The 20,469-nt window shown below is 40.0% G+C and overlaps 1 protein-coding gene across 5 annotated transcripts in view; it reads right to left on the bottom strand.

The window, feature by feature from the left end:
* RGS8 (regulator of G protein signaling 8) overlaps positions 1-20,469 on the bottom strand; it is a 133,765-nt gene that overhangs the window by 66,141 nt on the left and 47,155 nt on the right. Inside the window, exon 2 of one of the 5 annotated variants that reach the window (XM_019821754.3) lies at positions 3,226-3,306. The exons of the other annotated variants lie outside the window; for them this stretch is intronic. Within the exon in view, the coding sequence (XP_019677313.1) occupies positions 3,226-3,228 (3 nt within the window). The 5' untranslated portion in view covers positions 3,229-3,306. The remainder of the gene's footprint in view (positions 1-3,225; positions 3,307-20,469) is intronic. 5 annotated transcript variants of the gene reach the window in all.

Raw genomic sequence — 20,469 nt, 5'->3', positions numbered from 1 at the left:
CTTTCCTCCTATGACATATATTTACATCTGAAGTCATAACTATCCCCCCCCCCCCATAACACAATACCCTGCACACGGCAGATTTCACTTCTTCTGAATGATTGAAAAAGTGAATGAAGCAAGAGCTGTATGGGCACGACACCTGATCAGCAATGCTCTTGGGTGATCCCATCTCTTACATAAATCTTTATTCTTAATAATCGTCTGGCTTTTCTTAATAATCATCTCCGTATGATGCCAAAATATAGCTGAAAAGTGAAACCATTGCTTCACGCTCCAGATGTTTCGTTTTCAGAAGCCGAGCATCCAGATGACTGGACACATGTGAACAACTCAGTATCTCTTCACCAAGCTGTCTGACATCTTGGCTCATTCAGAGTCTAGAGAGAAAACAAAATGAATGCTTTGCCCCTCCATCACCAATAAAACTAAATAAATATAACTAATTTTAATGGAAACTAAAATAAATAATTACTGTGATTAAAGCCCACATTTTCAGTGCACCATAATCTTTCTACACTCCAAAGAGCACTGGCTTGCATAAGAGACAACTGTTATGTGGGAATATCAGAGAGTGCAAATAAGAAAACCCAACGAAGAGTAGCTTACATATCAATAATTTTATTATAGCACATAAGGGGGAAGTCTAGAGGTTGGCTAACTCAGCAGTTCAGCAGCGTTAACAAAGACCCAGTTCTTTCTACCTTTCTGCTCTGCCTTTCTTAAAAAATCATCTTCCTCCTAGTTTCAGAGTGGCGTGAATAATTCCAGGTATCCCATACACCACAAATAGCATCTTGCAAAGAAGAATGCACCTCTTTAAAGGAGCAAAGAAAACTTTAGCACACTTCCCCTCCCCAGCTGACTCCTTCTCAGGCCCTACAGACCAAGACTGGGCCATATGTCCATGCTTAACCCAATTACTGGAAAGGGCGATAATATGATCACAGCTGCTTCAGATCAGTGGTTTTTAAACTTTAACAGAGTCACCTAGAGGGTTTGTGAAAACACAGATTGCTGAGCTCTCCTCCCAGGGTTTTGGATTCCATAGATCTCTCTCAGTTGGGGCCTGAGAATATGCATTTTTAACAAGGCCCCCAGTGATATCTATACTGCCCATCCTAGAACCACATTTTGAGAACTTCTGGCTTAGACCAATCATGCTTTACCTACCAGGGATGGGGAGAGGGTCAAGCCTGTCAGGTATTATAGCTGCTTGAGAACTGTAGAGAATCGTGATTTTCTTTGCAAAGAAGCAGGTGGGTGGCTGTAGACTGGTCATATTGGAGTCCACCACAGTGAAATAGAATGATAATGGCTAGAATGTACTGAGAATTCACATGCATCAAAAACTGCCCTAAAAACAACATACATTATTTAATTCCCCCAAATAATCCTTTGAGGTAGGATTCAGATCAGAAAACTGAGAGTCAGAAAGGCTGCATAAATTGTCCACAGTCATGCTGCTACTAAGTTCTATGGCCTGGATTTAAATGGAGATCTGTGTGACCCCCACCATGGCCCATGCTCTTAGATACGATGCAATTTAGGGACCCGAGTTTGAATTCTGGACCTGCCGCTCTTCCATGCCTCAGATCATAGAGGTTCTGGGGTCAAATATAAATGCCAGATTTCACTGTAGAAATGCTCACAGTTTGGTGGCAAATGAATGGTGTTCGGGGTCAGGCAGAAAATTAGGCCCAGTACTTGTGTGAGTTGACAGTCTTCATCTCTCCAACCTCGACTTCTTTCGACACACAATAAGCGTGCTTAATGCTTGTGTCCTAGGAAAACTGGAGCAGATATGTGGTAAAATACCTTAGCTGTCCCTGGCACATAGTAGGCAATCACTCTGAGTAGCTCTCATTACTATTACTAACCTCTGACCTAGAACATTCATCTGTACAGAGTAGTTAGGAAGACCATATAAGCTCTGAGAAAATGCCTTGCGCATTTGTGTATTTTAATAACCTGCTGCATTATAGTTGCACACCGTTAAATGAGGGCCACACTACGTCCTGGTACAAGAAGGTGAAAATTATGCTGAGGTTGGGGCGGGCAGAGGGAGGGGAGAGGGGCAGAAGAGGCTACTGGAAACCCCAATAACTTCTGTATGGAAAATGTCAGGCCAATTTTTCCTCCTGAAATGAACAGCGTCTCCTTCTCTTTACATGCCAATGACTCTGAACTGAAATTGTTGAAACAGGATGACACCTCTAACCTCAGCACATGGATATAATCACCTCCCCAGCTCATTTCATCAACAACACCCAGAAGTAACCTGCAACACCCAGAACACCTGCAAGTAAAAGGTTTAAAAGTCTGTTGTTTCAGAGGTTCTGAAAGGCCTGTCCTGATGGACCACCCTAACTCAAAGAATGTCTCCCTACACCCGCACCCACTGTCACTCTTGATTCCCTTTCTGGTTGTATGTCTTCAGAGAATGTATCACTCTCTGAAACCACCATGTTGGTTTACTTGTTAATTGTCTGCCTCTCCCGTGGGAAGGTGAACTCCAAGAAGGGAAAAAAATTGTCTGTCTTGTCACTGGTATGTCCTCAACCCTAGAACAGTCCCTGGTGTATAATACTTACTAATTAAATATGTGTTGAACGAATCATGATGGTGGCCATGATGTCAAAGACATCATCTAGGCTGACTAGAAAAGAGAAAATTGGTGGAACCAGATTGTAGCTGAGAGGATTAGTTCATGAGTACATGTTAAGCAGCACAGAATCTGGAACCCCAGAACAGTATGAGAAATTTGAGAGGGCTAAAGAAGAAAAACACTGCTTTATAGATGTTGTCATGACCCTATTTTACAGAAAGTCTTCTTTTTATAGTTTTAATCGCCATAGAATGGTATATTTTTTTTAAAGTAACCCAAATAAAACTGGGCCATCTTCTCCTCTCACCTTGAATCCAATCTCAACACTCTGATAAATCAAAAAACACTTGCATATTCACAAATCTGATCGTAAGATCAACAAATGGAAATGGGATGTTTTTATGGGAATCTGTAAGGGATTCAGTGGCGGGTGTGACGCTTTTTATCCCCAATCAAAACTTCCTTAAAATTGCTTCTACAAATGGTTTGTCCCCACCACCAACTCCCTCCAGTAGTTGCTGAGATCTTCCCACACTCCTCCAGGTTATTTCTTGTTTCCACAGCTCCTTAGTCCCTATCAATCCCAGATGTCTCATTATATCCAGCCACGTCCTCACCATGTCTGTTGCCTTCTGCACTCATCACCATAAGGGCCAGGAGCTGAGCAGCACCAAGTAGACTTCGAATCATTTTTCCCTCTATCACAGAAAGCAAAACCAGAAGATAGAATTTTAAGTGAGAAGAGAGTAAAAAGTTAAACTCTTTCTAATAAAGTACTTATAAATAATAAATGCATTTTCACAAGTGATATCACAAAAAGAAGAAGAAAACTAATGTAAATTCAGGAGATGGAGCAAGATACCTTGAAACCAGAAATATAAAATTTCTGGAATTTTCTACATCAAAAGGAAAAAACTTTTTTTATTTACATAGATTGGTAAAGGAAGAAACAAATAACATGTTGCAGAATAATCAAAATAAGTGCACTACATTTACACAATTTATGGTCCTTTTGTTAGCTAAGGGTATAAAATATGTCACATACTCTAACCGGATTGCTCACAAAATTGTTCTTTTCCTCCATGCTCCCAGTCTAATTTGACCACACCCTATTTTTTCCAGTCTGATTTATGTCACTTACCCTAGGTTCCAATCAGAGTATGCTAAATTGGTCTTAGTTTCTACACTATTCATGTAATTTCTGCTTCTTCAGATGCTTCTCTTTTAAATCATCTGATGGTTTTATCATTGCTGAAAATTTATCTAAAATATATTACTCATCGTTTTGAATTTTTCCAAAAGATAAAATGAACCTGAAGAGAAAAAAGGCTTCTCTTCATTTTTCTTGTTTTTTCTTTCCTTTACTTCCTTTTGGGCCTTTGTGTTTCTATTTCAGAGTCCCAAAAGTTGCAAATAGGTTTTTGTGTAAATGACTGAACCTAAACCCAGATTATCACAGGAAAATAACTAGTCATAAAATAGCAGTGGCCTACATGGTGTAATCTGAGACTACTGAAAGTTCTTTCACAAAAATCTTCACTGACCTGCTTTATGACCTTAAATCTCTATTACGTAAAAGTATATCCTTTTAGGTAGAAGCTTTGTGTTTTCTGTTAAAATGAAACTACCCATGGGAGGGATAATAGCTCACTTCTCTGCTTGAAAATCATCCACTGATTTCCCCATTGGCTACCAAATAAATTTCAAGTTCTTCAGCTGGTCATCCAAAGCTCTCAGAGATGAGCTACCCGCCTTCTGAACATCACCCCCACACCCCCCAACTCAATACCCAACAGGACCCCGGCACTCACATGCTCTGAGCATGCCCAGTGTATTCCTTTCTCTAGACCTTAGCTTATAATGTGCACCTTAGCTTATAATGTGCTGCCTGATTAGCCCAAATGTATGCTTATCAATAGCCTACCTTTAGCATTCAGTCTATATTCTACCTTGATTATAACTAATTTTTTTTTAATCTTCCTGATTTAGTAAGGCCTTCTCTGGTTTAAAGAAATCCAATTTATTCATTCATTTAACAAATATTTATTTAGGGCTTGTCATGTCCCAAATTCTAGGAGTTGAGGATACAACAGAGAAAAAATAAGGAAAAGACAAACAGTTCCAGCTCAGTTAAGCAAAAACAGGGGAGTCTGGAAGTCTTGGCTCATGTCACTGAAAAAACTAAATTTGGTTTCAGTCACAACTGGGTCTATGGATGTCATCAGAAAAAAATCTCTCTCTATCCCTCTGTCTCTGTCTCTTTATTTCCCCACCCCACCCCACGCCCAAACACTTAATTCTGCTTTTCTTGGATAGGCTTCATTCTCTGGCAGGATTTCTTCACAGAGATATAGAAATGGCCATGGCAGCCTTATGCTTGTATCATCCTTGAGGCAATAATGCCAAAGAAAAGAGACTGCTTCGTTCCCAGGGAAAGGGTATTTTGGGGATCTGCTAAGACGAAGTTGAGCCAGGGACACATTTAGTTTGAGCTTATCTATGTGTCTATCAGTCACTTTCCCGTATATTTCAAGTCATTTCTAGCCACCCTGGTGTAGGAATGGTTTCTAGGAGGACTCTTATCACCCACTGTGCTAACTCATTCAGCTTTACAACACAAAGATGCAAGGCTAGAGTTCATATCATGACGTGAAACTGAGCAACACTGGAAGTATGTGGGAGTAGAGAAGCCATGTTTGAAGCTTACACTAAGTCATAGTTAGTCTATGGAAAACTCTTATATTCACATACATATAAAATTGTAAGCAGAGAATTTGGTTTCGTTGATGTCTAGTCAAAATGTACACTCCCTAACACACTGCATGTAATTATAAAATACCTTCCCCACCCTTTGATAGAGATGGGCAAAATCAAACATATCAGAATTGCTGTGGGTAGGGCACAAGCTTATGCCAGCACCACAGGTGTTGTGTATGAAGGTGCATGCTTTAAGCATCCCAATGTGCCATGGCTTAACACATCTGTACCCCTCTTGCCCTGATCGAGAAAGTAAATCCAGGTAAAATGTTGCAAAATTGCCAAAAACACAGAAAAACAGCCCAAAGAAGTAAGTGTCTTTTCTACATACTTATTCATTGAAAAAGCAAATATAGCGTAAGAGTAATTTGGTTACATAATCGTATCTGTTATCCCTTGCTGCTTCACAGACTAACCTGCATTGGGTTGCTAGGGCTGCCATAACAAATTACCACAAACCAGGTGGGTTAAAACAATGAAAATGTATTCTCTCATAGCCCTGAAGGTCCTTAGGCCTCAGTTCCTTACCAAGTGGGCTTGGTCCCATAGCCACCTCAGTTTCTTCATGACATGGAAGCTGGCTTCCTCCAGAGTAATGACTGCCCTAGACAGGGAGAATATGAGCAAGGGAGGAAGAGAGAACCCAAGACAGAAACTGCAATCTTTTATAATCTAACGTCAAAAGTGACACATCATTACTTGTGCTACATGCTTTTGGTCCCACAGACCAACTCTGGAACAAGGTGGGAGAATACTACAGAAAAGTGTGAAAACCAAGGGGCTGGGGTCCTCGAGGGCATCTTGGAGGCTGTCTCCCATAATAACAGTGCAGCTCAGTATATCAGGACGGCAATTTTTAAATGTATCTAAATTGTTCCACTGTATGCCTTCATTTCAGATTAATTTTGCATTTTATTCAGAATTATTGATGATTCTCAATTGTAAAAGTATTATAGAAGTGTGCCATAAGGTTAATTACTAAAACAGACGCCCAAATATAGCAGATGTTCACCATACCCCCCAGCAGGACTGCTGCTAACTTCTGTAGACTCAGACTGGATGTGTCCTAACACTTCTTTGTACACTTCCTAGACCAAAAAGAGCATTTGAACCTTTACAGTTTCAAAACTAGAGAGACCAACCTGTTAGCCAGCATAGCCATGAGAAGGAACACACACAAGGGGGACATGGTGATAGGAATTAGGGTGGGTGATAGGACAGGGATCCAAGAGCCACCTCCTACGAGGAGGAGGAATGAGTGCTGGGGTAGCTGTGGGATCCCCAGAGTGCTGGGAATGGGGAGAAGGACCCCAAAGTGAAACTTGGTAATATGTGCCACCATTGTATAGGACTGACTTTGTAAGGCTTGTGTTCTTGGTATTCTAGAGGTAGTGTGTTTTCTACTCAATTCTGTCTTGAAATCCAGTAGGTTCAGCTACACAGTGGTGCCGGAGGTTAAGGTAATGTGACTTAATTACCCAGACATTCCCCACTCACAGGTAAAAAAAGAAATATCAGAGGAGCTTTAAAAATAAAATGTAACCCCATCAAAGTAGCAAAACATGAATGTTAACAACTCATGAGTAACATGTGTGTACATTTTAAAGGTTGCACGTAAAGAAGATAGTTAATAAATTATGAACACCTAGACACAAGTAAACCAGCTGTCTCAGCTTCCACCACTCTATTAGCACTGCTTCCATTTCCTCTGGATCTTTAACATCTGGGCCCAAAACTCCTTTCACTGGCTTCTCAGTAGCTTGCAGCTTGATGTTCTTAGTTAATTACAGTAAACTGGCAATGATTGCCCTTAGGAAAGAATTTCATTTGTGCCTATGTAGCGCTAATTCCAGAAAAGTCCTTAGGTTTCCAAACCTTCTCTGTTTTCAAGAAAACAGCTTTGAGTTTTACTAAGCTTTCTCTGCAGAATGCTTACAAGTATCCTCTGAGCAACCTCAGGTAACCCTCTTTTCATCTAGGGGAAGAGCTAGTTCTACGAAGCCCCCCAAACCCAATGCTGTGCTAACGTATCACTCCACTGAAATCTCCATTCCACCATACCCCTCCCCAGCAGCACTGGAAAGTAGTGCACCCAATGTTAAAGAAACTTTCATGTTGCTACCACTTCTGTGGTTACTCTTCCAAAGCGAGAAGGAAGCTGGTGGTGGAACCCAGCCACAGCAGCCTGTGAGTTGTACCAGGTCCCTGGCCTCCAGGAGCCTGACAGCCAGGCTTGAGGTTTTTGATGGAGGCTTTTGTTATCTTAGACCCTCCTAGCTGAAGCTGGCTTCTTGGCTTCCTGGGGCCATGTACCCCCACCCCTGCATCCCCAACTTCCAGAGACTGGGGGAGTAAAAGGTGAAAAACCCATCAGCTCCTCCCTCTCTCTCATTCCAGCACTCCCCATTCCATGCCAACAACTGATGATAAGAGCTAAGCATTTTTTTGGATGCTTACTTCATGTCAGGAACTCTATTTAAGCATTTTTCAGGTATCTCTTATGTAAGAGATGACACCTTGGTAAAGAGCACAGACTTGAGTCAGGATTGCCTGAGTTCAAGTCCTGCTCTCCCACTTACTATCTGTGTGACCTTGGAAAAATTGCTTAATGTGAGTCTTAGCTTCTTCATCTGTAGGATGAGCTAATAAGACCCATAACTTAAGGGCCCACTAAGAGCATTATGTGAGTTAATATACAGAGAGAGTATGTAGAACAGTACAGTTGAAGTATTGGCTACCAATATGTCTGGATTGAAGACATTTATGATAAATTGAGATTTTCATGATTTGGAGTTTTTCTCTTCATGACATTTCAAGGAAGTAAAATTGACATTCTGCTTTTTACTTATTCTCCTAAAATGTGAAGAATTTCCAAACAGAACCTTTCCTTGAGAGACTCATGACCCAAATGGAATTAAATAACTAAAAACTAAATATAGTTTTAGAGGCTATTTTGTTTGGTGTTATGAATTTTAGAACATCAAATAATTCTACAAAGATTAGAATTCTGATATTGTCTATTCCACATTTCTCTACTTTGTGTTATAATTAATCTTACAGATATTTGCAGACTGAGAAAGCATATGGGTCTATCTAAAGTAACCTAGCTAATGTATTCTTTTATTATGCATATTAACTGACATTCTTTCCCTATTTATTTATCTGAAATTTCTTATTAATTATTTTTATATTTATATATTATATACATTATATATTATATACTTATATAATACATCTCACAATCATATTAACTATTGCAAAATTTTACTCTTGCAAAAATAATGTTTATACTTCATCTAAGAGACTTAACTAAATAAAGAATATAAAGACTTTTCACTCCAAATTACATTTAGAAGAAAACTTATCCAATATTTGAATGTTCCAGTATCCCAATACCCCAATATTGACAACAAATCCAAAAAACATGAAATGTTTATTTTACAGGTATTGTTACACTTATATTTGATGATGGTAAATAAGCAATTACACAATCACTTCTCACACTCAACTTCAGAGATGTGAGAAATGATATTGTACTTAGTAGATATTCATCTATTAGGGCTTCAAAGACTAAGCCCAAACTAATGATGAATAGCATGTTCTGGCTAAATACCAAAGCCAAAGCCAAGCTTCAGTGTGTCTAATATATTAGAATAGTCTGCAGCCATGACGAGTGATAGTTTAAAAAATAAAGATATGGGGAAATGCTCAAGATAGCACTGAGTACATAAGAAAATGGGACACAGAATTATATAAATAATATGTTCCAAATCATTTCCATATGGAATCTTCAAATCCTGAAGACTAGAGACCCGCTGTAGATAGCACAGGTAAAAGAAGTTTGACATAAGGATAGACATTGTATGTTATGGATAATGTCAATGAAATCCAAGAGCCAAGACTTAATGGAACTAATAAAGAGGGAAAAAAATAGAGGAAGGATAAGCGTGCTAAATTCTTTGTCTAACATACTGGGTTATCAATGTCTAAAGCTGATTGAACAAGAAATGGAGATTTGAGGAAAATTTTTTTAAAGACTGAAAACAGGAAACCAACAGAACAAACAATTGCATTAAAAATTAGAAGGGGAATGGGGCGCCTGAGTAGCTCAATTGGTTAAGTGTTCAACTTGGGCTCAGGTCATGATCTCGTGGTTCATGGGTTCAAGCCCCATGTCGGGCTCTGTGCTGACAGCTCAGAGCCTAGAGCCTGCTTTGGATTCTGTGTCTCCCTCTCTCTCTGCCCCTCCCCAACTCACACTCTGCCTCTGTCTCTGTCTGTCTCTCTCTCAAAAATAAATAAACACTTACAGCAGCACTACCAACAATAGCCAAAGTATGGAAAGAGCCCAAATGTCCATCGCTGGATGAATGGATAAAGAAGATGTGGTATATATATACAATGGAGTATTACTTGGCAATCAAAAAGAATGAAATCTTGCCATTTGCAACTATGTGGATGGAACTAGAGGGTATTATGCTAAGCAAAATTAGTCAGAGAAAGACAAATACCATATGACTTCACTCATATGAGGACTTTAAGATGCAAAACAGATGAACATAAGGGAAGCAAAAATAATATAAAAACAGGGAGGGGGACAAAACATAGGAGACTCTTAAATATGGAGAACAAACAGGGTTATTGGAGGAGTTGTGGGAGGGGGGATGGGCTAAATGGGTAAGGGGCGTTAAGGAATCTACTCCTGAAACCACTGTGGCACTATATGCTAACTAACTTGGATGTAAATTTTAAAAAGTTAATTAAAGGGGTTCCTGGGTGGCTCAGTCAGCTGGGCATCTGACTTTGGCTTAGGTCATGATCTCGCTGTCCGTGGGTTCTAGCCCTGCGTTGGGCTCTGTGCTGACAGCTCGGAGCCTGGAGCCTGTTTCAAATTCTGTGTCTCCCTCTCTCTCTGCTCCTCCCCCACTCATGCTCTCTCTCTCTCTCCCTCTGTCAAAAATAAAAAAAATAAACATTAAACATTTTTTTAATTGATTAAATTTTTAAAAAAGAAATAAGAGAAAAAAGCAAATAAATAAACATTAAAAAATAGAAGGGAGAATAGTGTAATACTCATGTCTGATGGGGCAATCAATAGATCTATCTTAAAATAATCGAACAAAAATTACGCAGGACAGGGGTGTCTGGGTGGCTGAGTAGGTTGAGTATTTGACTCTTGATCTCGGCTCAGATTATGAACTTATGGTTCCTGAGTTTGAGCCCCACGTTGGGCTCCATGCTGGAGGTGCAGAGCCCACTTGGGATTCTCTCTCTTCTCTCTCAAAAATAAATAAACATTTTTAAAACATTACACAGGACAAGTATACTACTTAGAAATGAAGGTAACTACCAAAAACACTAAAAACAAAGCCACTTAAAGGTGGTTGCCTCTGGTGAGTGGGTATGTGGTAAAGCAGATACTATTGCTTCTTTTAAATGCTCTCTACATGATCTTTTTCAATTCAAGGTTCATGTATTACCTGAATAAACATTTTTTAATGAAATGGCAGACTGTTTAGAGACATTATCTCCCTAGAATGTGTACACCTACATGGATGATGAAGATGTTGGCTTGTATGCAACTTCTTCCGGAATACCTGGAGGTGAAAGAGAGTGGCCTGGGCTGGTGAAGTCCTGACAGAGGTTTCTTCCATATCCATCCACTATGCTCCCTTCTACCGGCTCTGTCAGTTCTGATCATTGGCAAAAGTGGGAAACTTCCATTTTTATTCAAAAATCACATCCTTTCCTTACGCCAAAGACAGCACAGTGAAATTGTTTCTAATTTACATTTTGAAACTCCCTCACATAATAATGCATTATCCTATGAAAATGTGCATTATTCTATAAATGTGAACGTCTTCAAAAGGCAAAGCATTAGTAAAAAAAAAAAAAATGTAATGTCCTTCCTTGCCACCTAAGTGAAATCCTGATAAAGCTACATTAGCCTACTGATTAGTAATTTTTGCACATTAAAATTTTTATATAGATTTGATAAGATTTTCAACTTTTGTTTAATGAATATTTAATTCAGAAAGCCACGAAATAATAGGTAATTATAGCTCTACAAGAACACATATTGACATGTAGTTTAAGAGACTGTGAAAGGTTCCTTGTGCTTGCAGTGAGTTTATAATTTAAACACAAAGAAAAATTTTAAGGTTGCCAATCAAATATTCATCAGCAGAAAGAATGCACAGAGGATCTCACTTCCTCAGGGCACGTATGCAAAGGAGATACTAAAAATAACATAGGTACAGGTTTGGCAGACCTTGTTTAGGCAAAATTCCAAACACATCCAAAAAGAGCTGATGAAGAAAAAAGTTTCCCTAGCTTGGAAGCAGAGGCAATGGCATATAAGGGTCAGGTTTGGAAATGATGGTGGAGGGAATAAGCAAAGGTCCTTAGAGGCAGAAACAAATGGGCAAGCCCAAGAATTTTATTTGAATTTTATTTCCCCACCGTTTCTTTTAATCTTTTTCTTAAACCTTTTTTTTTTAATGTTTATTTACTTTTTGAAGGAGAGAGACAGAGAGAGAGAGAGAGAGAGAGAGAGAGAGAGAGAGAGAGAGAGAGAGAGAGACAGCATGAGCAGGGGAGGGGCAGAGAGAGAGGGAGACACAGAATCCAAAGCAGGTTCCAGGCTCTGAGCTGTCAGCAAAGAGACCGATGTGGAGCTCGAACTCACAAGCTGTGAGATAATGACCTGAGCTGAAGTCAGACACTTAACCAACTGAGCCACCCAGGTGCCCCACTTTCAATCTTTTTCTTAACATGAGCTATCCTCTAATATCTTTAGTCCTGACTCACAATGAGGCTTAGGTCCCTCTTGCTGTCCTTAAGAAACTCAGTGATTCTAATGCATAGGGACTTAATGGGTTCTCTCTCCTGGGGCTTGGGGGGGGGGGGGGGGGGGGAGGGGGACTTATATTTTAAGGGCCCACACAAGTTTAAAACACATATGCCTTATCATTCTAACAGATGATCACCTTTTCTTGCAAAGATTTGCCAGGTTTAAAAAAAAGAAAATTTTAGGGGCACCTGAGTGGCTCAGTCAGTTAAGCGTCCGATTCTTGATTTCAACTCAGGTCATTACATCACAGTTCATGAGATCAAGCCTCGCATCAAGCTCTGTGCTCACAGCATGGAGCCTGCTTGGAATTCTCTCTCTCCCTCTCTCTGCTCCTCCCCCACTTGCTCACACACACTCTCTGTCTCCAAATAAATAAGCATTTAAAAATTTTTAAAAAGAAAATTTTAGAGTCCTTCTAGCAACTCACCTCCTACCTTGTAGAGAAAGTCCCTAGGCCAGTAGACCTCAAATTCTAACACACTTAAGAATTTTCTGGAATACTCCAACTGACTGGTCTCATTCCCTGATATTCTGAGATTCTGAGTCAGCCCCAGAAAGCTATATTTTTAACCAGCATTACAAACCATCCCCTGGCCCACATTTAAAATGTGTGCATTGCACTAGAAGACTGCAGGGTTACAGAAATCTTCACTTCCCTCTGTTGCAGGGAAATCCACCAGGGCAGGTTTTCTGAGAATTTTCTCCGACCTGCATTCTATATTCTTGTCCTCACCCATGACTTGCTTCTGAAAATTATCAAGAATCCTTAATTGTCCTTTCCTTCCCAAGCATGGACATGGGCAATAATCTGCCTGCTACCTGGTAGCTCCTACAACACTCACTCAGAAGCATCTGCAGCCCCTGAAGATTTAGGCAGAAACTAGCTCAGTAATCCTGCACCTTCAGCCCTCACAAACCTAGCCGTGCAAAGAGACCTGCTCCACTCTGGTATTTTTTTTTTAATTTTTTTTTCAACGTTTGTTTATTTTTGGGACAGAGAGAGACAGAGCATGAACGGGGGAGGGTCGGAGAGAGAGGGAGACACAGAATCGGAAACAGGCTCCAGGCTCTGAGCCACCAGCCCAGAGCCCGACGCGGGGCTCGAACTCATGGACCGCGAGATCGTGACCTGGCTGAAGTCAGACGCTTAACTGACTGCGCCACCCAGGCGCCCCCACTCTGGTATTTTTAATTTCTCCAATTAACTGCCTGTTGGTTGACTGACTGGCAGTTGGATTCCTTCCTGTTTCTTGTTTACCTGATACTATAAAACAATTCCTCTTTGCCTATTCCCCAAGCTTTGTGTCACCCATGTGAGTCCATCCTGCCCCCAAGGAAATAGGATAAACCCACCAACTATAGTTAAAACATTTCCTTAGAGCTACAAAAGTTGGAAAAGTCTTTTTCTAAATCAAGATTCTTGCAATCACTGCTGAAAAAAAATGTCTCAATCTGCTTTTTTTTTCAAAAGCCAATCCCAATTAAAGCAACATTACTCAGCCTCAACATTACAATGAGCACAAACACAACAACTGAAACCATGCTGCAGTCCTCAGCAAGCAAAGGGTCACTCTGGTGGTCTAACATAATCTCAAGGTTGAGGGATTATGGTTTAAATGAAAATAAAGTTCACAAACCCTCACAGAGTACTTGGGAATGTCCTTAGACCTCCAGGGTTCTACAGATCACAGTTTGAAAAACACTAGTATAATAGAAAGAATTCTTGTCCCTGCCACTTGTTACCTATGTGACCTTGTTTGTGGTACCTAATCTCTCTGAGTCTCACTTATAACTAAAGAATGCTCAGGAAAAGGCTACAGTATAGAGGATGGATTGCACTGGGAGAGACTGAAGTCTCCAAGACCAGATGGAAAGCTATTGCAATGGCCCAGGTATGGCAGGTAACGAATGGGACTAGGGTACTCGCAGTGGGAATGAAAGGGGTATTTACAACTTTAGAAAGGCTAATTTCGAAAGAAACAATATCAGTGACCAACTGGGCATTTTCCCAACTATGCTCCCAAGATGTTGTTTGGTGTTCTGTGATAACTATGATTCTATCTTCCAAGAAAATATGGGAAACTTTGCTATAAGGTAAGCAGAACAATCCTCACATATCTTATTCCAGAATAATATTTGCTAGATCCACAACTACTAACCCAATGAAATTAGAAATGAAAGTCTGTTTTAGTTCCCTCTCTAAGGGAACTCTCCCTTTCTCTCCTTCTCTCCCTCCTCCTTCTTCTCCCCTACAAGCGCGCGCGCGCGCGCGCGCGCGCGCGCGCGCGCACACACACACACACACACACACACACACACACACTCTTACTCAGCACTATAGCAGTACTCAGACTGTCTTTAGTGTACTGAATCTTCTCGGCTGCTACAATCCCAATGAATGCCTCAATCAGAACCTGTCCAAAAACAGGTATTAAATGATTATTTCTTGAATGAATAAATGAACAATGAGCATATAAGGAAACAACTAGACAGATGAATTTTAAGAGCCTGGGAAGTATGTATAATATTCACTCCAAATCCTCTTCCCTGATGGCTAATGTTAAAATTTCAACATTAGAATTTAAATCCTAGGGTGCCTGGGTGGCTCAGTCCATTAAGCATCAGAGTATGGCTCAGGTCATGATCTTACGGTTTGTGAGCTTGAGCCCCGCATCGGGCTCTGTGCTGACAGCTCAGTACCTGGAGCCTACTTCAGATTCTGTGTCTCCCTCTCCCTTTGTTCCTCCCCTGCTCGTGCTCTGTTTCTCTGTGTCTCTCAAAAATTAATAAACGTTAAAAAAAATAAAAAGTTTAAATCCTTTGGCCAGAATCTCTCAGGAGAAGATATGGCTTCACAAAAGATTTTTCAGACTTATGAAGATGGCAGAGAACTTAAGAGTGGATGATGGTCATTGTAAAGCACTTGGGCTAGAAATAGTTTTGTTATTAGGAACTGAATGTTATATGTTGGTAATGATTGACTAATAGGAACGTGCTATTATGGAATAAGGAATGGCTGATTGAGTAGAAGCTCCTGGAAGATTCTTTCAAGGCAAAAGTAAGATAGCGGCCACAGTAAAAAGAATCAAGAGTCCTTCACCCTGGCAACTCCAAAGATGATTTCTTGTGGCACATGCCTCAGGTAGAGTCCTGGCTACAAAGACAAATGTTATTGTGGCTTCACAGAAATCACAAAGTGAAGCCATCACAGCTTAATACAACCAAGTTGAAAAGTCACTTTAGGAAACTAAAATATCCAATGTATGAAACATATAGGAAACCTGAACACAGAAGCAAATGTATCTCATGGTTCCATAGCCTGCTCTGACAAAGGATTTCAATGTCAAAAGTGTAAGTGAGGTGAATCAATTTCACAACAGAGGATATAAAGATATCCGAATGCTATATTTATAGGTAGTGACTCCTTATAGTACCTGATACATGTGTTATACAGGGTTTTCTGTTAATTAAATCTCAACGCAATTTTGTGGCAATTTTATTTGTTCTTTGTTTTAGATACTCCCAAGTGTGTTGGGTAAGAAGTGATATGCCATGCTCAAGGGGTGCCTGGCTGGCTCAATTCGTAGAACATGTGACTCCTGATCTTGGGGTTGTGAGTTTAAGCCCCATGTTGGGTATAGATATTGTTTTAAAAAAATGAAGTCTTGGAAGGAAGGAAGGAAGGAAGGAAGGAAGGAAGGAAGGAAGGAAGGAAGGAAGGAAGGAAGGAAGGAAAAAGAAAAGAACCATGCTCAAAATTCCAGGAAATTAATTACCTAGGAGAATTCATGAAAGACTGCAGAAGTATGATGCTGCATTTTTTTAAGTTTATCTACTTTGAGAAAGAGAGCAAGCAGAGGGAGCAGAGAGGGGAGAGAGCGAATCCCAAGCAGGCTCTGCAGGTCAGCACAGAGCCCGATGTGGGGCTGGAACCCACAAACCATGAGATCATGACCTGAGCTGAAATCAAGAGTCAGACGCTTAACCGACTGAGCCACCCAGGTGCCCCTATGATGCTGCATTTTTATATCCATTTGCTATATATTTATTGACTTTGATGAGTGTTAGAACTTGCAAGCTGACACAGGGCATCAGGTATCAAAATCCTAAGGAATTTTGGCAGGGTAGGATAAATGGAGCCAGCAGGTAGGAGCTAAGCTAGGACTGGGATTTGGGCCCAGATGCAAGTATGGCCAGGACAGGACTGGGACAGTACACTGGAGTGACTCACCCATTTCTCAAATCTCAAGCCACACTGGAGCACAAGGAGACAGGGACAGCTTGAGGATTGAGGAGGCAAAGCAAATACAGCTAAGGACCAGGGTTCAAGGTAAAAAAAAAAAAAAAAAAAGTAATGAAGAAAGATTCAGGCATATCCACCTCCAGTACCAAGTGCTCATCTATACTGTCTAATAAAATTAGGAATATATGTAGACACAACATCAACAGACTAAACAGAGGCTCTTGACGTCAGTATTCTGTTTAATGGCATGGCCAAAACAAAAGACACAGCTTGGATGCCAAAATTACTTATTTCGGCTTCCGATCTGGGTAAACAAGAAGCAGGTCAGTCACAATATGATCTAACACTCTACATTCATAGATGGGCGATGACTGACTGGAAGCTGAATAACTCAATTATAATGATGATGGTTACGATTCTCAGAGCCGAGTGTTATGAGATCTGCAGCAAAAAGAGCTTTATGAAGTCCAATCATCCCATTTGAGAAGAGGATAATACTCGCCAGATAAAAAGATTAGAAGATTCGCATCAATAAGCCAAAGAAAAAAATAACTGAAGGAATCTTGGGCTTGTTACAAACATATTTTCAATATCCTGATACTCCTTTATTCTTCTTTGACTTTGTAGTTGATCCAAATACTTTTCTATGCATTTTTATGTTGTTTCATCATAAGGTATGGTTTTGTAAGAATTAGGCTTGACCAAGATGATCTTTCCGTAATAGAATCTACTAATATTAACTAAGGAGGTAAGGGAATTGACCTAAATACCCAAGTTAGGAACCAAAGAGCCAGAATTTTGTACTGTCAGCACTCAGAGGATGTTGGGAAATCCAGAGCACATGACCATTTAGTGTCAAGTCAACAAAAAGTTGTGATTTACTGCAAGTTGAACTTAGTATTTTCTAAGGCATTTGTGTTCATGGAAATATGTGAACCACTAATGTGCTAATATCAGTAGCACTAATATGCTAATATGTAAATTTAAATTTTCAAGTAGCCATATTAAAACAGGTAAAAAGAAACAGGTGAAATTAATTTGTATAGTATATTTTAACGCAATAGAGCCAACGGTATTATCATTTCAACATATACTCAATATTTTAAAATTATTAATAGTATACATCCTCTTTTGTTACACTAAGTGTTGAAATTCGATGTATATTTTACACTAACAACACATTTCAATTCAGACTAGCTCCATTTCAAGTGCTCAACAGCCCCATGTGGCTAGTGGCTACTACCCAGGGCAACAGATCCTATGAGATCCTAAGATCCTAAGATCTCATATGGGTAGTGAAATTCAAATACACAAAAGCACTTACTGAATATATCATATGATGAATCAAATTCCCCAAAACATCAAACTGTTCTAACATATATGTATTACATTATTTATAGAACATTATAATCATCTGTAACTAAAGTCACTGCTATATATTTTTTAAAAGAAAATAAAGTGGGTTTTTTTCATCTCCAATAAAATTTATTTATCAGTTAATTTTTGAGGTAAAATGCTTCAATCCAACAGAATTTGAAAACAAATGCTTTGGGATAACAGGGGTCATTTACAATTCTGAAAAAAAAAATCTCAGCAAAATTTGATGAGCTCAGGGTGAAAGAGAAGGAAGAGGGAAAGAGAAGGAAGGAGGGGACAGGAGGGCACTATGCCACTGACAGAGGACCCAGCTGGGTGGGGGTGTGAGGGCACTTTGTCTCCACTGCATTTTTACCAAGAACCAGTCCTGATATTGAATAAATTTATGCCTCTATACAGCTCCACTGCACCAGTATGCAACTACTTATTCCTCTGGTTCTCTCTTTTCTACATTCATAAGAGACACCTTGTAAGGGCGTGGCTCATCTATTCACTCTGACCAGCTTCATGACTGATACTGGACCACCAGCACCTCCTCGACATAAAGGAATCAGCAGTGACCTACAAAGGGCCTTTCTGCCCTCAAAATACCTCCTTCAGTTCCCACTGTGATGCCTGAAATCTACAAAGAGCTTTCCCTTGGGTTAGGAGAGTGTTTCCCAAAGTTCAATCATTTGATTATGTCTGTCATATCATTATTTATTATATTTTCCTTAAATCTATATTTTTATTTGTATATTAATATATAATATTATATATTATATTCCCTTTAAATTAACTTTTTTTTATAAAAATACATTCATTGAAGAAACTCTATCACTCCCAAAAAAGTAAAACCTATACAATTTGCCATAAATACTCTAAAGATAACTAAACAACTATTAACATTTTAAGTGGTCATACACATAACAACTGAAATTCTTCCGCCTCTCACCGGTGGTAAAATTATCACTAATTAAGAACTACTGAGTTAAATATTTCCAAATACTTAAAAAGGCGACTGTGAGAACACAAATATCATAGAACAGGTGTGTAGCATTCACAAACAGCTACGAAAACTGCTTGAGGTGGGAAAAGGGTTTAGGTTAGCGTTCTCATCTTTATTGTGCATAAGAATCACCTGGGAAGCTTATTAAAAATATAGGTTTCTGGGTCCCACACCAGATTTCATAGATTTAGCAAAACTGGGTTGGGCCTAAATATCTGCATTTTCATCAAGCTCTTCAGGTGATTAGGATTTAGCTGGTCAGCAAATGATGCTTCAAGAAGCGTAGCACAGAGCACTATGACCCAGTAAGAGATGTGAAGCTATGTCATGGATTATAACGCCCTGGGATAGTAGCAGGACGCCAGTACAGAAGAGATGCATGGAGAGAGAGGAGGATCTGAACATCAGCTCCATCAATTCCACTGTTTTGTGGAAGGTATCCTTCCAGAGGAACAGAGCTAAATGCAAACAGTCTACCTGCTTCAGCATAAACCCAGCAACAAAACTGCTTCCATATATCAAGAGTACTTGTATGTATCAGTCCTACCCAGAATCTTTCTATGGATGTCTTGCTTTTTCTCCTCTTTCAGAAAAGATAAAGGTCATGTGTTTATTATGCTTAGAGTACTGGGAATCCATATAAAACTTCCAGTTGATCTTGAAAGTCTATATGAAAGATACGAGATTTTAGGTTGGTGTAAAAAAAAGAGGGGTAGAGATTATGTGATCAGACTCTTCCCAGCAAAATAGGGTGAATCAAAATGGATTCTACAGGAAATTATGTCATTCCTAACAAGAGCTCTCCAGGTAAACGCCGCCGCAGCAAACGAACCAAGTGGGAAGCAGAAAAACACTCAGCAGAGGCCTGTCTGCAATTTGAGATGCTTTCTGGTTTCCCCCTTATCTCACACCAAATACTGTACAGCTTGCTGTGTGGGAAGCTTCTAAGACGGTCCCCAGTGATCCCTGCCTCCTGGTATTCATGCCCTCCTATAATCCCCTCCCCTGCTGTGTGGGCTGAACCTTAGTAGTTTGCTTCTAATTTGTAAAATATAGCAGTGGTGTTGGGATAGTATACTTGTGTTTCAGTTCTACAGCCATGACTTCCTTCTTGCTCACACTCTGTCTTGCTTGCCGTGTCCGATGAAACAAACTACCATGCTGTGGACGCCCTGTGAGGAGGCCCATATGGCAAGGGGCTGAGGACAGTATATTAGTTCTGTGGCTGCTGTAACAGCTTACCACAGACTTGGTGGCTTCAAACAACAGAAATGTGTTCTCTCAGTTCTGGAGGCCAGAAGTCTGGGATATGATCAAGGGCTCAGCGAGGCTGTGCTTCCTCTGGAGACTCTAGAGGAGAATCTGTTCCCGCCTCTTCCAACTTCTGGTGGCCACCAGCATCCCTTGATTTGTGCCTCTATCATTCCAGTCACTGGCTCTGTGGTCACACTACCTCTTCCTCTTCTGTGTCTAATCTCCCTCTGTGTCTCTCTAATACTTCTGATGGCAGTTAGGGCCCACCCAGATAGTCCAGGATAATCTCCTCATCTCCGAAGCCTTAATCTCATCATGTAAAGCTTTACCATATGGTAAATCTTATGCTATGTGTATTTTACCACAATTAAAAATTGTTTTTTTAATTT

The sequence above is a fragment of the Felis catus genome, chromosome F1, assembly GCF_018350175.1.
Source record: "Felis catus isolate Fca126 chromosome F1, F.catus_Fca126_mat1.0, whole genome shotgun sequence".
Taxonomy (NCBI): Eukaryota; Metazoa; Chordata; class Mammalia; order Carnivora; family Felidae; genus Felis; species Felis catus.
The sequence above is the reverse complement of the archived record's forward strand: the minus strand, read 5'-3'. Positions and strand labels throughout refer to the sequence as shown.